The 18,260-nt window shown below is 39.6% G+C and overlaps 1 protein-coding gene and 1 pseudogene across 1 annotated transcript; one reads left to right on the top strand and one right to left on the bottom strand.

Moving 5' to 3' along the window:
- The window catches only part of LOC148018637 (uncharacterized), a 34,894-nt pseudogene extending 18,017 nt beyond the window's left edge, over window positions 1-16,877 (bottom strand).
- A 165-nt stretch (window positions 16,878-17,042) lies between these two features.
- Window positions 17,043-17,636, top strand: LOC148018636 (dirigent protein 1-like). Its single transcript, XM_087661587.1, has one exon. It carries the CDS (start codon window positions 17,043-17,045, stop codon window positions 17,634-17,636), a length of 594 nt encoding a protein of 197 aa, XP_087517713.1.
- Window positions 17,637-18,260: the final 624 nt, after the last annotated feature.

Here is an 18,260-nt window from a genome sequence, read left to right as displayed (position 1 = left end):
TGACTGCTATATCTCTTGCTTGAGATCAGATAGCAGTGGGGAGTATGTGTCAAATGAGTTTGACAATTTTCTGGCTCAAAATGGCATATACAAGCAGCTTACCTGCAGCTACACTCCTCAGCAAAATGGGATAGCTGAAAGAAAGAACAGGGGCTTGATGGAAGCTGCTCATGCCATGATGAATGAGAAGAAGATGCCGCTCTATTATTGGGCTGAGGCTGTTATGACAGCCATGTATATCTTGAATTGAACTCCCACTGCAGGTATTCATGAGATGACACCGTTTGAGAAGCTGTATGGCTATAAGCCAGATGTAACTCACATGAAAGTCTTTGGCTATCTTACTTATGTGCACATTCCAAATGAGAAAAGGAAGAAGCTGGATCCAAAAGTGCATAAGTGTGTTTTCATTGGATATTCGCAAGAGAAGAAGGCATACAAATGCTATGATCCCTCTACCAAGGAGACTTTGGTGAGCAAGGATGTTATTTTTTATGAGATGGGTTCTTGGCATGTATCACCAGCTATAGTGCCATCGGATATGCCTTCCACTCATGTATCTACAGTTGATTTGTAGCAGAGCACTACTATGACAGGACATAGTGGTCAGACAATATCCTCATGGACAGGGAGATTGAGAAGCTCACCATCCACTGACACCAGTATGTCAGTGAGGGGGAGATATGATGTCTTGGACAGCAAAGGAAAAGGGAAAGCTACTGAGGATGCATCTGGTATGATGACACTTGGTAGAATGACTTCTGGCTATGAGTCTGCTGATACTTTAGACAGTGAACTTGGTATTGCGACTGTTTATACGCCTGGCACAAGGTAGAGTAGGTACATTCCGCCTCATGAGAGAGGGGAATCTAGTAGTGCACCATAACCTAGAAGCTCGCAAAGGGCCAGATACCCTGTTGACAAGTTGACATACAGTGGCTACTCTACAAAGCATTATGCTTACATGACAAAAGTGGGAGATCAAAGAACCAGGTACATATGTTGAAGCAGTGAAAGATGAGAACTGGTGTGCAGCTATAGACGAAGAAATGAATGCCTTGGCTGAAAATAAGACATGGGATCTTGTGCCATTGCCTGAAGGGAAAAAAACCATTGGTTGCAAATGGGTCTACAAAATCAAATGCAAGTCAAATGGCAGTGTGGAGAGATACAAAGCCAAGCTGGTCGCAAAGGGGTATGCCCAACAGTATGGACTTGATTATGAGGAAACATTCAGCCCTGTTGCCAAGATGGAAACCATACACACCATGATTGCTTTGCCTGCTGCTAGAGGCTGGAAATTGCAGCAGATGGATGTTAAGAATGCATTTCTTAATGGTGACTTAGCAGAGGATTTTTATATGGTTTAGCCCGAAGGGTATGTTCACCCTGATTTTCAGCATTATGTATGTAAGCTAAAAAAAGCATTGTATGGGCTGAAGCAGGCTCCAAGAGCCTGGCATGCAAGGATCAATAATTACTTACATAGCTTGGGATTTGCTGTTTGTAGGACTGATCAGAGTCTTTTTACGAAAAAGACAGACAAAGGCTTGGTAGTACTGGTTATCTATGTTGATGACCTGATAATCTCACAGGTGATGATGATTTCGGGATACAACATGTTATGTAGATGCTGAAATCTGAATTTGACATAAAAGATCTAGATGAATTGAAGTACTTTTTGGGTATTGAGGTGATCAAGGCTGAAAATGGTTTATGGCTAATGTAGAAACATTATGCCATGGAAATGCTGAAGAAATATGGCATGGCTGATTGTAAACCATTGGATACACCTCTTGATCAGAATGTCAAGCTGGACATTAGCACTGGAGTTGAAATTCAGGATGTGACTATGTACAGGCAGATGGTTGGAAGTCTGATCTACTTGACCATCACTAGGCCGAACTTGAGTTATGTAGTTGGGCTCATAAGTCAGTTTATGTAGAAGCCCAGGAAGCCACATTTGGATGCTGTTAGGCAGATTATGAGATATGTTAAGTCCACTGTAGATTATGGGTTGTTCTATGTGTGAGATAAGCCCTTGAAACTGGTTGGATAGACAAATGCGGATTGGGCAGGATGCTCATATGATTGCAGATCTACGAGTGGTCATGCTTTTGGCTTTGGAAGTGGCATGATCAGCTGGAGCGGCAAGAAGCAACCAACGGTTGCATTGTCTAGTACTGAGGCAGACTACAGGGGTGTTGCATTGGCAGCATGTGAGATTTCATGGCTGCTCAAGCTTATCGCTGATTTGGACATACAAGTGGATGCTCCAGTGAAGTTACTATGCGATAATCTGAGTAGTGTACTCCTGGCCATGAATTCAGTATATCATGCCAGAATGAAACACATAGAGGTACACTACCACTTCATTAGAGAGATGGTTCTTGCAAGACGAGTTAATCTCATACACGTAAAGACTGATGAGCAGGTTGCGGATATCTTTACCAAGTCCTTGGGTAAAGATAAGTTCAGTGTTTTTAGACAGCTGCTTGGTGTGTAGATGTTGTCTTGAGCTTGAGGGGGAGTGTTAAGACTTCAAGCTCGATCTATTATCTTTGGTATGATCATACCCAATACTTAAGTTGTCCAGTTGTACCACACTATGCGAACATTAAATAAGTCGGTGCTTAGGACTTAACTGCTTTGGTGTGAATGGTCCTTTGTGACCTTAGGTTGTACATTTACTAAGTAGTGTGTGGAATGATAATGAAAGTGAGAGAGCACTCTGCTCTGACTGTTGCTTCTTCACTCTTGTCTCTGTCTCTGATTGTTAACAATTCCAAGCCAAGGTGGAAGGGCTTCAATCCAGAATGGATTTATTGTGGTCTTCATTTGAGAAGTTTTAGGAGTTTGTTCCTCTAGACCACTTTTTCTTTATTCATTATCAACAACACAAGCTAGCCTTCTATATCAAGCTTTCAACGATGGATTTTCCTCTTCTAGAGGATGGTTGGAGTGGAGCTTGGTCTGCTAATTTATTAACTAAAGTGGCTAGAATAGTTTTTGAAGACTCTGTGACTACAAACACTATGTTGATGTCTTATATGTATTTGAGAGGTGATTTATTAATCCTAGATGATGAAGATTTAGCTTGGTATGTAGGGGATGCCGTATTACAAGCTACATTGTATGTTAGATTTTTTGAGCTGTAGATTGATTAGATGTTCCAAACCTATTCTTCTAAAGTAGTTGATTGCCTTAAAACCTCTTGGTGTACAATGATTGACTCTGTGATCCTAAATTAAGGACAAAATAATGCCTCTGTTCATATGCAAAACACTAACTAGCTAAGGGTGGACCTCATAGCCCGCCTTTCAAAATAACCTCCTTTTGATTCATATTTCTTCGATGCTTACCATCGTTGATATCCATTACTTCTTAGCTTATATTATTATCAGTAGATGGCCACCCATAGATACGATGTTTATCTTTCCCTATTTATAAATCTAACTCACCAGTTATTTTACCTCTTCTTTCTCAACCTCCAGGTGCTCCCCAAATTCCTATTTTCACTCAGTGTTCTTTTATTGAGGATCGAGTATTTTCCCCTCCTTCTTCTTGTCCTTCTCCATCTATAAATACTCCTTCCACTTTTCCAGCCTATTTATTAACGTCCTTTTTAACAGATTATCCTGAGTTCTCAGCCAATCCCTCTTTGTCACATTCTTCCTTTTATGATTTTGCTTACCCATCCCTTCATTCTCTTTCACTGGTTCCTCTTCCCTCTCCTACTACTTCTATCCCTCATCCACCTCAGTTGGTTAGTGGGTATGTAGGCTTTGATTAGAAGATTCCTAGAAGACAAGGATGGAGTGCAGGAGATTCACTTACTAGACCTTAGATAAATTGGCCATTGATTCTAGGAGAATGGACGACTGCTAGCCAAGCTTTTCAGAACTACCTTTATTTTGCTCAGCAACATTCATAGTCTTCAGATCCTTTAGTGAGATTGACTGCTCACTTAGCTTGGTATCTAGTGTATATGCATAGGCACTCACATAATGATCAGAAGTTGATACAAAAGCTATGCATGAATGTGAATGTGACTATTGATCCTCAATAGTTGAATATCTTGTACTTTCATGCTCTTTGTTTACCTGGCAGATATCTTGTCTTGGTGGAGAGGATGTGTTGTTTGCAATTTTTCCAAAATCCTCCCAAAACTTTTATAGATGAATCTTTATCTATGGATCACTTCCATAATTACCAAGCCTTTAAGATGGATCATATTCATTGATACCCATGAATAATTTTTTATGATTCATAATGATATCTCTCTTTTGGAGGTGCCATTCAGATGGTTATTTTGTGTAAGTATATGTGTGATGGTTATTTTGTTTTATGAGTTAGGGTCGTGGTGATTGGAGATTCAACACTATTCAAGAACATGTCTTTTTGAAGATTCATGGTGATGATGATGCTGAATGGATAGCTCAAGATGCAAAGATGCAGAACCTCTTATATCCTTTAATAATTTGTTATGTTTTTATGTTTCATAGTTGAGATAATGGATTTAAAAGGTGTTTTCCTTTCATTGCAATTCTTTATTAGATACATGTTATGAGTTGGGGTCATGTTTGGATGGTGTTTCTTGAAGATGCTAAAGAAGATTAAGATGAGCTATATTTTGAATTTGTATTCTCTTTTTCCTAGGTCGCAAGGACTCTCCCTGAAAAAGTATTGGGATATGTTGAGGGTTGAGATGACTTGATTTTTGGCTGATTTTTGTTGTTTTTGTGGACTAAATGGTTGATTTTTTATGGATTTGTATGATGATTAGTTGTTTTGAAAGTTTTTGGGAGTGTTTTGGATGAGGTTGATTAGGTTTGAGAAGCCCATGATGGTTTATAGTGGAGATACAATGTTTTGACATGTTCTATTGATGTCCTAATAGTGTCTAAATGGTTTTGTTTCGGTTTGTTGATATTCTATTTTGTTCTATTTTCCTTCTGTATGAGGGGTTAGAATAATGATTGGTAAATTTTGAGAGTGTTTGGAAGCTTATTGGTTGATTCTTGATGGTTTTGAGTGATTTAAGTGAGCTCAAGGCTTTCTGATGACCTTCTGTATGGTTCTATAAACCCTCTGTTGAGCTTCAGTAGAGCCTCTGTTTCTATTTTGTATGCCTTTGTAAGTGTGACAATGGATGAATGTGTAGCTTGCAAAAGTTTTCCAATCTTGGGAAGAGATGAATATACGTTCAAATTAGCTCGAAGAAGTGGAAGAGATAGTTGTTAAAGACTTGAAGCAAAGATTGAAGTGACAATGTGCTACAAAGGGACACTATAGTGGCTCTCGTGACCTTTTATATCAGACATATCTCTTGGGAGGGGTATCCATGACTGAAGAAAAGTTATGAATGATTATTCTTGATGATCCCATTGCACTATTGAGAGAGAGGATGTATGAGAGAGTGAGAGATAGCAAAATTTATTCAAAACAATGTATCTATTAGTGAGAGATTGTGAGAGAAAGCTATGGAATCTTTGAAGAAGAAGAATATGTGTTGATTTCCATTCAAAGTGGTGTATTCTCTTACATAATTTTGTGGTTTCTTGATGAGTTATATGAAGAATATGAAGAGCATACTCATTTTGGTTTAAATTAAATCCGTAGGAGAATTGTTTCTATGAAGTTGCATGGAGATTTCTTGTTTGTGGTGTTCTTTTTCTTATTGTGGTCATATCAAATATGAAAAAGATAATTGTTGATGATACAATATAGATTTTCTTACATTAGATTCCCAGTTTTCTTGGTGTTCCTCTTGGGGCTCCAGGGTGTTTGATATCTTGAGAGAGCATAGACTCTTTGCTAAGGAAAGTAAGTGTGTCTTTATGCAGACATCAGTGTAGTACTTGGGACACATTGTTAGTAGAAATGGCATATATGTTAACCTTAGGAAGGTTCAATGTGTAAAGGACTAGCCACACTATCCACCACTACTTCATTACATGGTTTTCTTGGTCTCTCTTCATTTAATAGATGCTTCATTAAGCATTATGCCACCATAGTAGCACCTTTGATTGATTGATTAAAGAAGGAATTATTGTTTTGGGATTCTACTTACTAATCACAGCTTTATACAGTTGAAGGAAATGATTACTTTAGCCCCCATCCTTATCTATATAGACTTCTCTAAGGAGTTTACCATTCAATGGGATGCTAGTGGGGCTGAGATCTTGGTGTTGTATTGCTGCGAGAGCATGGTGTGATTGCTTTTGAGAGTAGTAAGCTTGATGAAAAGGATATACAACTAAATGTTTATGACCATGAGATATTGGCCATCCTCCACCCTATAAAGAAATGGCACCACTACCTATATTGTAGCCATTTAGAGTGAAGAGTGACCATCAAGTCGTCATGTGCTTCCTAACTCAATCTACATTGACTCCTAAGCAAAGGAGATCAATGGAAACCTTGCAAAACTATGATTTTAACATCTCTTACACTCGAGGCAAAGATAGCATCATGGTTGATTCACTCTCACAAATGTGGGCATGCAGAGTATCCTCCATTTGTGAGTTGCATAGTGATTGGATTGAGAAACTTTAGAAAGCTTATTTGTTGGATGAGGACTTCATCCATATATTTCAAAAACGATATGTAATAAAGCTCTTAAGTTTAGAGTAGACTAGGGTTAAGTATAAAAAGTGGAGATGTAACATGTGAGGCATCTTTTTTGCCATTTTACAAACATTACTTGTTTGAGGTGTCAACCTCCCACCATTTAAGAGGGTGAATACTCTTGGCCACCATAGCTTGGGGTGCGTACCTTGCTATAGCCTCTCATCATTTGATTCTCAACCAACATTTTGGTAATACCATTTCTTGCCAAGCCACCTTGGCTATGGCTTCTTGGCATTTTATGTCTATTTCTTGAATTTTCAATTAGTTCAAAAGCTTGCTGTGGAATTTAGCTTTAGGCTCCCTGTCTACCATAACTACTGCTGCAAATCCCTGTCTACCATAACTACTATTGCAGATCCGACAATGCTTAAAATGCAGCATTTGATGGCATTTACTGTCGATCTGGTTCAAGTTTTGGTTCAAGTTCAGTGAGGATGAAGCAGGCTCATGTGTAGATGCCGTCAGTGAAAAGTCTTTGTACTTACTTGCTACTATAGGTCCATAAAAGCTGCCAGTGAAAGGCCCTTGTACTAAGTGTCCAGATGCAGAATCTGATCCACTAGTCAAAGGCCTATGTACGTAATTATTACTGCAGGTCCAAACACAACAATCTAATAGCATTTGCTGCCAGATCTAGTCCAAATTCAACGAGGTTGAAGCAGGCTCCCTTGTAGAAATTGCCAATGAAAGGCCTTGTACTAATCATGAACCCATCCCATGGATTATCTGTACCATGGCTATGAGATGCAGGTTGCAGAAGATTGATTACAGAGTGTGTTAAGAGAATCATGGACATGTATCATAATGTCCTCCTTCAACCTCTACTTCTGAATCATTGTTAAATTGTGAAAGGATTAACTAGACTTTTCTCTCGATATATTTCTTCATGCCTTGTATCTCTTTCCTTGTCATGTCAATGTCCTGGACAGTTTGATCAATCATCTGAAATTCTTCCGCTCATCCTTATTATTCTAAACTGGTATCATTCACTCTTTGAACAGGTTGATTTCGATCACGCATATAGCATAGACAACAACAAATTAGCTGCAGAAGGTTTTGAATCCAATTCCATTTTATTACATGTATCATAATGTCCTCCTTCAACCTTCTCTACAAAAGGAGAGAGCCAGGAATTAAATTTTCCTACCCACTCAGTCTTGTGTTGGTTCCATATTAATCAGGAATTGAATTTTTCTATCCACTCTGGCTTGTGCTAGTTCCATACCAGTGATTGGAAGACAATTAAATATGTTCATTAGGTTCTTGGTGATGTAACATGCTCTATGGTTTCGACCTTTGCTTGGTATTGTGGTCCCGAAATGTAGAACTGCTGTAGCTAATGGGTGAGCTCATGCCGTAATAGCATGCAAGTGCACTACTAGATTGTATGAAAACAATTTGGCCTCTTAGATTGTATAGTCAGGAAACTTCATTAGGATTTGGGATAACAATTGCATGAGCCTTTTCTTGAAGCCTATCTTTCATACCTCAAGCTTCCCTTGTTTCAATTGAGTATTACCTTTCAGTTATAATCACCTAAATCCATTGTAATTCTTCATTCTCACTTGCCTAACCTTGGATTTTGGCATTGCTATGTTCCCATGAGAAAAAAAAAGAGAGGAAAGAATGGTAAGGAATGAGTAATGAGCTGTGAGTTAGTGCTGTGAGCATTTCCCTATCCCTTTCCTCTTTCATATTATTCACCCTTTTCAGCAATTCATTTCATGTAAATGTAAAACTTTCCAATTCCTATCCATTGCATCTCATGTTAGATTGGCAAGAATCTTGTGTGGAACTTGTCATCGAAGCAGATGCAGGTTATGGGAATCATATATGACTTGGAATATGACTGGGGATCATGAAAATATGATCTATTGACTTGGTTTATGACTCAGATGTCTTGGATCAATAATGCACACGTTTCTTGAAGCAAATGTTACATGGGTACTTGACAATGCAGTTAGAAGGCAATGTACCATCTTGGCTACAACATATTGGTCACATGTATGCTTATGGAATGTTTAGCTATGTATATGACTTTGGATACTAGTGCAAATGGGATGTTTCCACCTACTTCAACATTCTACAACTTCCTCCTACTCACTAAAGTGACATGGTAATGGGTATTAACTCAAATTGGATAAGAAGTACCAAAACATTTACAACAGGGCATAAATAGGGTGCAGTTTAAATAGGGACAGATCTGGAAAAATTACTACAAAGATTAGTAGCATCATTCTAATGAAAAATTGACAATTTGGCTTGATAATAACATCATAAGCTTGGATTGGAGCGAACAAAAGATTCATTTGGATACATATTTCTCAAGTTAGAGCCTATTTTGTTCCAACAGTTCAACTGTAGTTTATTGTGGACAGACCTAGAGAGTAATTTTCAGAATGGGGTGTAGGTACAAAATAATGAAAACTAGGGTTCCTAATTGAAGGTAGAAATTTTGGGCTTCGAGTGAAGCTATCAAATACCTCATTCCGATCATAATTTCTCAAGTTATGGTCAAAACAATGTAACTAGGTACTTGGGACAAGGTGTTGTCCACTCTGGACAGTTCTTGAAATTGTTAAACAGAGAGAGGTATTACTACTCCTAAATTCAAACCAGGGTTTCTACTTGATGTTAGATATCCTAAGCTCTAGGTCAAGCTATCATACACCTTATTTGAACTCAGCAGGTCACTTTGGATAGCATGTACCACAAAGAAACTCATGTACTCTCACAACGTGGGAACACTTCTTCTAAACAACCGGCCATATTATCATCATCACCATACACATAGAAGTCATCTAAGAAGACTTGCATCCATTTAATATAAAAAATTTGATACTTTTCATCACTTTAGACCATCAGATACAGCCTATATCTTGTAGTGTGAAAATGACAAATTTTACTTTTTGAATGCAGAAAAACAACTTAATTTGAGTCAAAAACCCCACTTCAACATGTATTGTAAATCATGTTTTAAAAAATGGGAATATCTGTAACTCCAACTACATTTACAAGCCCACCAATAGTGTCATTTAGTAGAGCAAAGCGTGTTTATAGCAACGGAAAAGATCACTTTTAAAAAAAATACAAAACAGGATAAACCTCACGGTCATAAAGCCATTTCCATGAGAACATACAACAAATAATAAAAAAGCTATAGGGAAATAAGAAACTCTAATTGGAGCTCTCAAGAGAACACCAAGAAAAAAGGGATCTTATTGCAAGAAAATCTATCTTTTATTCATCAACAAGCTTGTTTTCATGCTTTATCTAACCACAACAGGAAAAAGAACACTAAGCACAACAAATCTTCACGCAACATCATAGAAAGAATCTCCTACGACTTTTTCTTTAACAAAATTTATCGCATTATTCATATTCTTCCTAGAATCCATCAAAGAACTAAAAAGACACAAAATAATGCTCCACTTTGAATGGAATTTTATCACATAGTATTCATCTTCAATATCTTCATAGTTCTCATAGTCTCTCTCATGTAGATACAATGCTTTTCGACATAGAAAATGATCACACTTAGTCTCTCTCACACACATCATCACTCAATCTACAATGAAATTACAATCAATAATTCTCTCTTGGTTGTGGATACTTCTCCCAAGTGGTATGTCTGATATGAAGAGTCACCAAAGCCACTACAATATCCCTTAAGAACTCACTACTGTCAGTGTCACTATAGTCTTCACTTCAAGTCTCCTTCAACTACTTCTTCCTCTTCTTCGAGCTATTTTGAGCTTGCATTCTCCCTCTTCCAATATTAAAAAACATCCCCAAGCTAAACATACATCCCATAGAACATTCACAAAGCAGAAATAGAATAGAGGCAAAAACTCTACAAAAGCTCAACAGAAACCATATAACTTCAAGTAAAACCATTTCAACCCATCCAAAACCATTCAAAACACTCTCAAAAAATCCCCAAAAGACTTTTTCATAATCTCAATCCCACCAATAGAAAGAAAACAAATCAAAACAAAGGCAAAATAGACCATAACATAACCAAATAGATTCATCACAAAACCTCTTAGAACTTCATATCTCAACCAAAACCCGTCGTGATTCTCCCAAACATGCTCAAAATATCCCAAAATACTTATGAAGTCATCCAAATTCAATCAATGCACCCTCATATCAATCAAAAACCATCCAAAAATCAACAAAAAACAACAAAAAATACAGTCATTTTAGTACTCAACATATCCCTACACTTAGTCAGGGAGCATCCTCGCGACCTTAGAAAAGGAGAATAGAAGCTTTTTGAACTAATAGTTGCAATGTAGACATGAAGCTAGAGGGAACTCATTATGTATTTGCATTGTGCAGATGATGTAGGTTGGAGTAAATAGACCTATTAGGCTTTTCCAAATTCCTCTAGCTCCCCTATCTTCTAGTCCATTTACACATAGCTACCCTTATCCTCTCTAGTATAAGGAGAGTTCCCATGCTTACTCTCAACACCCCGCCTCAATGCTAGATGGCATTAGATAAAGCATGATAGGATGCCTCCCCTTAATCCACAATGGGATGTCTTTATAAATCAAGCTACAAAATAAGGTTATAGGTAGAGAGTGTTACAAGACTCAAAAGAGTCGATCATTTGTGGATTGGGAGACAAAGTTGGCTTCCAATCCCTTAGGTACTTCTAGAACACTAGGACACTTGCTAGTGATATGCCCAATCTTTTTGCATTTATTGCACTTCATTTTGTCAAGATATTTCTTCCAGCAATTGCTTACAATATGCCCTTTTTTGTGACGGAAGGAGCACTTAGTAGAAGCTGTATGGACTAACACTTGCTCATCGGAAGTAAATGCTAAAGTCCCTTCAGTATGGTTTCTCTTCTCTTCATCCAGGCATGACTGGATGGTACTTGCCAAGGTTCAGTTTTCGGGATATTAGTTAGGATAGTCAGCAAGGGTTGGAAAAACCTTCTTCACAGACTTCAAAAGGATGGCAATGGCAACTTCATCATGAATTGGTGCTTGAACGGAGGCTAGTTGTGCCATAAGCTCCTTCATATGTGAAATAAACTTGCTTAGATCTTCTCCCTGTTTATACTCCAAGCTAAAAAACTCAATCTTTAGAAAGATCTTGGATTTCTTCCATGTAGCGCCGTAGAGCCTTTCAAGTTCATTCCATTTCTCCTTGGCAGTGGAGAGTTGGTCAGTATTATGAATTAAACATTCATCCAAATGAAGCATGATGATGGCCTGAGCCCTTTCATCATCTTCCACATGAAGGGGATTAGATGGGTCAATAGCTTTGGTCCCTTTTATGAAGGGCTAGTAGCCTCGTTCCATCATTTTATATTTTAGCAGGACTTGCCAGGGATGGAAATCTTTTCCATTGAACTTGCGAATTCGAGGCCTTACATCTGCATAGGCCATGGCCATTATAGGAAGGTCTTACCTATTGCCTTGAGCAATGGCAGTGTCTAGTCCTTTACAGGTGGCCAAGTACAAACCAAATAGCAGAACTGATAGCCCTACAAATGATAACCAACTTTAAAGCTGTAGAGATGAAAAGGGTTGGAAATCATAGATATGTAATATCTCAAGATAGGATTTGGAGGTCCTGTTCTTCGAACAACCCTTCATCTAAGCTTTACTATTTTCCTAGGTTTCAATGAGGTGAGCTTTGAGCTTTAACTGGACTTCAGGCTCGTCTTGATAATGTGGCCTATTAGAGGAGTTCTTGGAGAAGTACGGCTTATCAATCATCATGTTACGTAGGGAATAGTTGATATACCAGTCATTCTTGTGTGGATCATACATGACTTTCAAGGGTTCGAGGAGTGCTCAGGTAAACGAGCTTCTATTCTCATTGTTGATATCTAACATGACTCGTTTATGTTTGCATTCACTATAGTGATGCTCATTCTGGACGTAAATTAGCGACATCGATATTTGCGTCACAATAGGCATCACTATGTGCGTCACAATTTTGTTGTAACAATATGAATAGCAATGCACATTGCAATGATAATTATGACGCAAAGAGCAATGGTTTGTAATACAAATAGGGACGACATGTCAAAAAAAAAAGCACCGAAAACCTAAGCACGACATTTTTGAAGACCAGTTGCAAAAGAGAACAAAAGAGAGAGCGAGAGAGCTTAAAGCTTTAAAATAGGGAGGGAGAGGAAGAGAAAGAGACAGCAGTAGAGCTCACCACCACCTCTACCACCACTGCCATTGTTCTCATGAAGAAGAAGGAAAGGGGTGCAAAGGAGAAAAGGGAGAGAAGGCACAAAGGGTTTCATCATTGAGCCTTTGAGTTAGGTACATTGCCTGTCATTTCTTTGTTTTTCTATTTTCTTCTTTTCTCTCTTTATTTTTGTTTGTGGAGAGATGAATTGAGAGAGAGGGAGAGAAAGAAAAAGGGAAAGAGAGGGACCTTCATAAAAAATAGAGAGAGGGAAGGGGAGAAAGGGAAAGCGAAGGGAAAAAAAGGGGGGGAGAGAAATAAAGCAAAGGAGGAGGGAGAAAGAAAAGAAAGAGAGAGGGATGGAGGAAGGGAGGAAGGGAGGGAGAGAAAGAGAGAGGGAGAGGTAGAGGTAGAGGGAGAAACAAAGAAAGATAGAGGGAGGGAGCGAAGGAGGGAGGGAGAGAGAGGAGGGAGAGAGAAATAGGGAGGAAAGTGCACTTAATGATGTAGGGAAGCTCAGGGAAGCTGAAGGATTAGAGATGGCTTTGATACCATGTTGCAAATCACAGTTGGAAGCATGAGAGAGTGTGCACAAGAGGGAGAGAGAGAGCTCAAGTACAAGAATAAGATCTTGTTAATTAGTCAGTTATTCAAGGTACAACTAGTACACTCTCCTCAACTGTGAGTGTGTACTTTAGGTTGTTTATATAGCCTCTGGAGGAGTTAGGGTTAGTGTTTTCCCTTGCTCCCCTGTCCTCCAATCCATTTACACCTAGCTATCCTTATCCTCTCCAGTATGAGGAGAGTTCCCATGCTTACTTCTCAACAGTTTTGTCTCTGCATGTGCATAAATCCACTAAATAATCCTCATGAAGATTCCATGCAGAGTGAATGTGTAATATCAACCCCTTGGTTTTTATAACTGATTTCCATGTCGTTTAATACTTTTTTTTATTATGTAAAACTTTACCTTCTTTAATTGAATTTCATCCCAATGTGACTTGTAGGTAGCATTTTATAGACTTCCACTAGGGTACTCTTGTCAAGTTGATGGATCGGACCCTATTAGTGCCCCTCTGTAGTAAGGTTAAGGTTGTAAATTTTGGCACCAACCACCAAGCACAATATTGCTACCAACAACTGAGAAAGAGGAGATTTGTGGCACTTTTTTCCTTGTTGACAAGAGGAGTTTGTGTAGGCAACACTACACCCCCACTTGTTGTGGGTTGATTAACTAGAAATAGGGAAGTACCAAGTCTCCCACTTGCACTCGAAGAGCTACTCGTAACACCTAGGTTACTAGAACCACTGCCACTTATGCGTAATGGGCTGCTCCTTTGAGGAGAATAGCGTCTTACAATCTCCAGCTGCTGTCTAGCCCTCTCAGCACGTTCTGCTTTTTGTATTTCGTCTTGACGGTCCTTGTCAAAGGACATAAACCAACTATTTGGTCCCTAAAAACCCTAGACTCGAGAACCACCACTTGTTGGCGGCTAGACCAAGTACAAGGACATTGGTAGAGTACTTCCGCAGAATTACTTGTGCTCATCATCTTGCACCGTTGATTGTTTGTTAATTTGGATGCTACAATCAAGTAATAGAAATAAAGAGAGAGAGCCAAAAATCTAATAAGCCCAATAAAATATGCAACCACATTTTATTGAATTGTCAAAAATCCACCCACCAAGCCCAATGTGCATTTATGTAAATGGAAAAATGCGCTTCTTGAATGTTTTATAAAAACCTAATTTGTGTCAGAAATCCCACTTTAACACATGTTGTAAATCATGTTTAGAAAAATCGAAATATCTGCAACTCCATCCATATTTACAAGCTCACCAATAGTGTCATGTAGTAGAGCAAAGAGTGCTTATAGCAACAACAAAGATCACATTTTCTTTACACAAAACATGACAAATCCTCATGGTCATAAAGTCATTTCCATGCAAACATACAACAAACAATAGAAAATTTATAGCAAAATAAGAAACTCTAACTCACTTATAGGCTTAAAGCAAGTCCTCCTCTTCAAATGCTCATAAAGATCTCTCTCTCTCTCTCTCTCTCTCTCTCTCTCTCTCTCTCTCTCTCTCTCTCTCTCTCTCTCTCTCTCTCTCTCTCTCTCTCTCTCTCTCTCTCTCTCTCTCTCTCTCTCTCTCTCTCTCTCTCTCTCTCTCTCTCTCTCTCTCTCTCTCTCTCTCTCTCTCTCTCTCTCTCTCTCATTTTGTTTATATTTTATATTTTTGTTCAATAAGGGAAAAGCTGAAAATTGTGCGAGTGTTGTTTTAAAAATATAAGTGCATGTAACTATGCATTTATTTTCATGGATTTGCCAAAGATTTTTTTTTGAATTTACAAATGCATTTAACTTAATGTTTGTCAAGTGAAACACTCCATGTCTTTATAGACAAGTTTACATAATTTAAAATAAACACACCCATTTTGCCATGTCTAGCTTCTTGTCTCTGCTTCGATTCTATTGTAGTGGTATCATCTATAATACATTAATCCCTTGTCGTTCTTTTGTAATTATAAAGAAGTAGATGATGCAATTACCAAAATATTCATTGATCCCTTATCATAATTTTGTTATAGATTTCGCATTCTTTCTGATCAAGAGGTAGGCATGTTTACTTCAATTATAAGCCAATGAGCTAAGATGTCAATTTACACTTCTTTTCAGTGCATTTCTCTTTATAAGCTTATTAAAATTTGTAGACCTTAACGTTGTTTTCAAGTCGTGGACTTGGCATTTGAGTTGTGTACTCCTAAGAAGTAAAACAGTTGTATCATCAATTCAAAGATATGTTTAGTAATTGACTAATACCTATCTTCTCTTGAAGAGACAACTTGTTACAAGTATAAATATACAATATTTCATGTTACTCAAACATACTATCTTTTTTTGTAAACTAGACTAGCATGTTCATCGAGAGAGCAAAGTATATAAATATAAGATACTTCATAACATCACTATCGATTGACAACCTTTTGCAAGTTTTTGGAGGATCTTTGTATCAGCCCTGTAGGGGGAACTCATTATGTATTTGCATTGTGCACATGATGTAGGTTGTTGGAGTAAATAGACTTATTAGGCTTTTCCAAATTCCCCTAGTCCAAATAGTGCAATATGCATGTATTGCTTATGGAAGATTCTAATCTTGCATGTTCCAAGCCTCCAAGGTGTAGATTAATCAATCGAAATGCATAATGATTTATGGTGTCGTACATGACATCTCTTGACCTGATTAAGAGTGTGTTGCTAGTTAATGATCTTAGGTCCATCTAGTAGTTTTGTCTTTGCATGTGCATACATCCACTAGATAATCCTCATGAAGATTCCATGTGGAGTGAAAGTGTAACATCAACCCCTTGGTTTTTATGTGCAGCTTCCATGTCGTTTCATACTTTTGTTTATTATGTGCTGAAACTTTGCCTTCTCTAATTATTGAAGTTCATCCCAATGTGACTTGTAGGTAGTATTTTATAGACTTCCACTAGGGTACTCTTGTCATATTAGTGGGAGTTTCGAGTGTAGAAGCCCTCTCTAGTGTAGAAGTCCTCTCTAGCGAGGTTAAGATTTGAGACCAACCACCGAGCACAATATTGCCGCCAACAACTGAGAAGGAGGAGATTTGTGGCACTTTTTGCAAATTTGGCAGAGCACTTCGGCAGAATTACTTGTGCTCGTCATGTGACTTTGTCAATTTGGATGCTACAATCGAGTAACTTGTCAATTTTAAAGTTGAGAGTACGTTGAACAGTCAGAGTGTTTGACATGGCCGGCAACTGGCAAGAACGAAAGACCCGGTACAGGACGTTTCCCGCGACTCGTTGAAGACGCATTGGATGACTAACTTCAATTGGTTGACAAGGTGTAAACGTATGCACGTCTGCCTCCGCACACGTTCACCTCCTATAATTCACGCGGCTCCCTGTTCACCATGTTTGTAAGGGCCTTACGATGTTGACTTCCCGACTAGAAGCAGCTCGTGATGTCGATTTCGGGCTGGTGGCCGCCAATTACGCCAAGCTAAGTAATGTTGAACAAGTCCTGAATCCCCATTTTCTCCCATCCATCGTAATGTCGAAAAGCTTCTTGTGATACGTACAAAAGGGCCTGGGGTGGCCTCGTACACTTGTGATACAGCGTCTAGAGAGAGAGACAGAGACAGACAGATCCCTCCCTGCCTCTTATTTTTAGCTTTAGGCCGGTTTTATCGAGTTATAGCACTACAATCATGGCTGCAGGCAAGACCCATGCAGCTGGGTGCTGCAGCAGCAGCAGCAGTGCCCCAGGTACTAACACATATGCGGCACTGATGGTGGCCGTTACCGGCCTAATACTAGGCCTCTCGAGCGGCGCCATATCAGGTAGCGGCGCCGGCATCCAGTGGAGCCGCACCGCCAACCTCACGCTGTTCATGCACGGGGCCATCAACTTCACGGACTTCGTGACGGTGCCGGGCGTCGCGGGGCTGGGCAGCAGCACGGTGACGGCGGAGGCGGGGCCCTTCGGCAGCGTCTTCGTGTTCAACGACCCCCTCACGGAGACGCCCGACCCCTCCTCCGCCAGCCTCGGCACCTTCAAGGGCTTCGGCGTCACCACCTCCTTCGACGGCGCCACCTTCCACATCACCGCCACCGCCAACCTCTCCGCCCCGTCCCCCTTCACCGGCACCTTCAACATCGTCGGTCTCTCCGGCGGCGACATCCCCATCTCCGGCGGCACCGGCGACTTCCTGTTCGTGCAGGGCTACACCCTCAGCAGCCGCTACTCCGTCGTCGCCCTCAACACCACCTACCAGATCGACATCTCCTTCTTCTGGCCTTAATTCAACGCACAGACAAATTACCAACGGACTCAAAACATATATTATTCGCTCCAGCAGCTCCTCATCGCGACGCATGATATATATATGTCCCCTCCTCGTCATATTTAATGGATCTCCCTCGTCATCACGGCCAATAATCAACAACAATCATCTGAGACTGTATCAACCCCCCGATCATCACCAGTACCGGGTGCATCACCAGGATTCATCATGAATCCATTCCTTATGATCGGTTTATCCAAGTTGTCGAATTGCCGTCCTATGATGAAACATTCATCTCCGTCGATTTGTGTAGCTAGCTTTATGGCGCAGTCCGTTTTTATCGTTGCTATCATGTCACTGTTCCGCCCCTTTCTCCCTTGATTTATATATTGACTGCCTGCTACTGTGCTGCATGAAATATAATGGGAAATATTTGTAGGTTTTTACAGTCGTCGAGAATCATGAGTACTCCAGATTTGATTTCTCTTTCGAGTTGGAAATATGCCAGTACTCATGGCGCTAATTACCGTCCAAACGTCATGATGAGCTTCTTGATATCATTAGATAGACTGACCATGACTCTGTAGCGGCTAAGGAAGGAGACCCATTGACGCTCACACAACTCTCATACGTTAGCCAGAG

The sequence above is a fragment of the Lygodium microphyllum genome, chromosome 21 (assembly GCF_053477565.2).
Source record: "Lygodium microphyllum isolate KBCC chromosome 21, Lygodium_microphyllum_v1.1.10, whole genome shotgun sequence".
NCBI classification, from domain to species: Eukaryota; Viridiplantae; Streptophyta; class Polypodiopsida; order Schizaeales; family Lygodiaceae; genus Lygodium; species Lygodium microphyllum.
Note: the sequence above shows the minus strand (reverse complement) of the source record. Positions and strands in the feature narration are given on the sequence as shown.

What these genes read in the sequence shown, in the direction of transcription:
- LOC148018636 (XM_087661587.1), top strand. Translation starts at nt 17,043, where the DNA reads ATGGCTGCAGGCAAGACCCATGCAGCTGGGTGCTGCAGCAGCAGCAGC.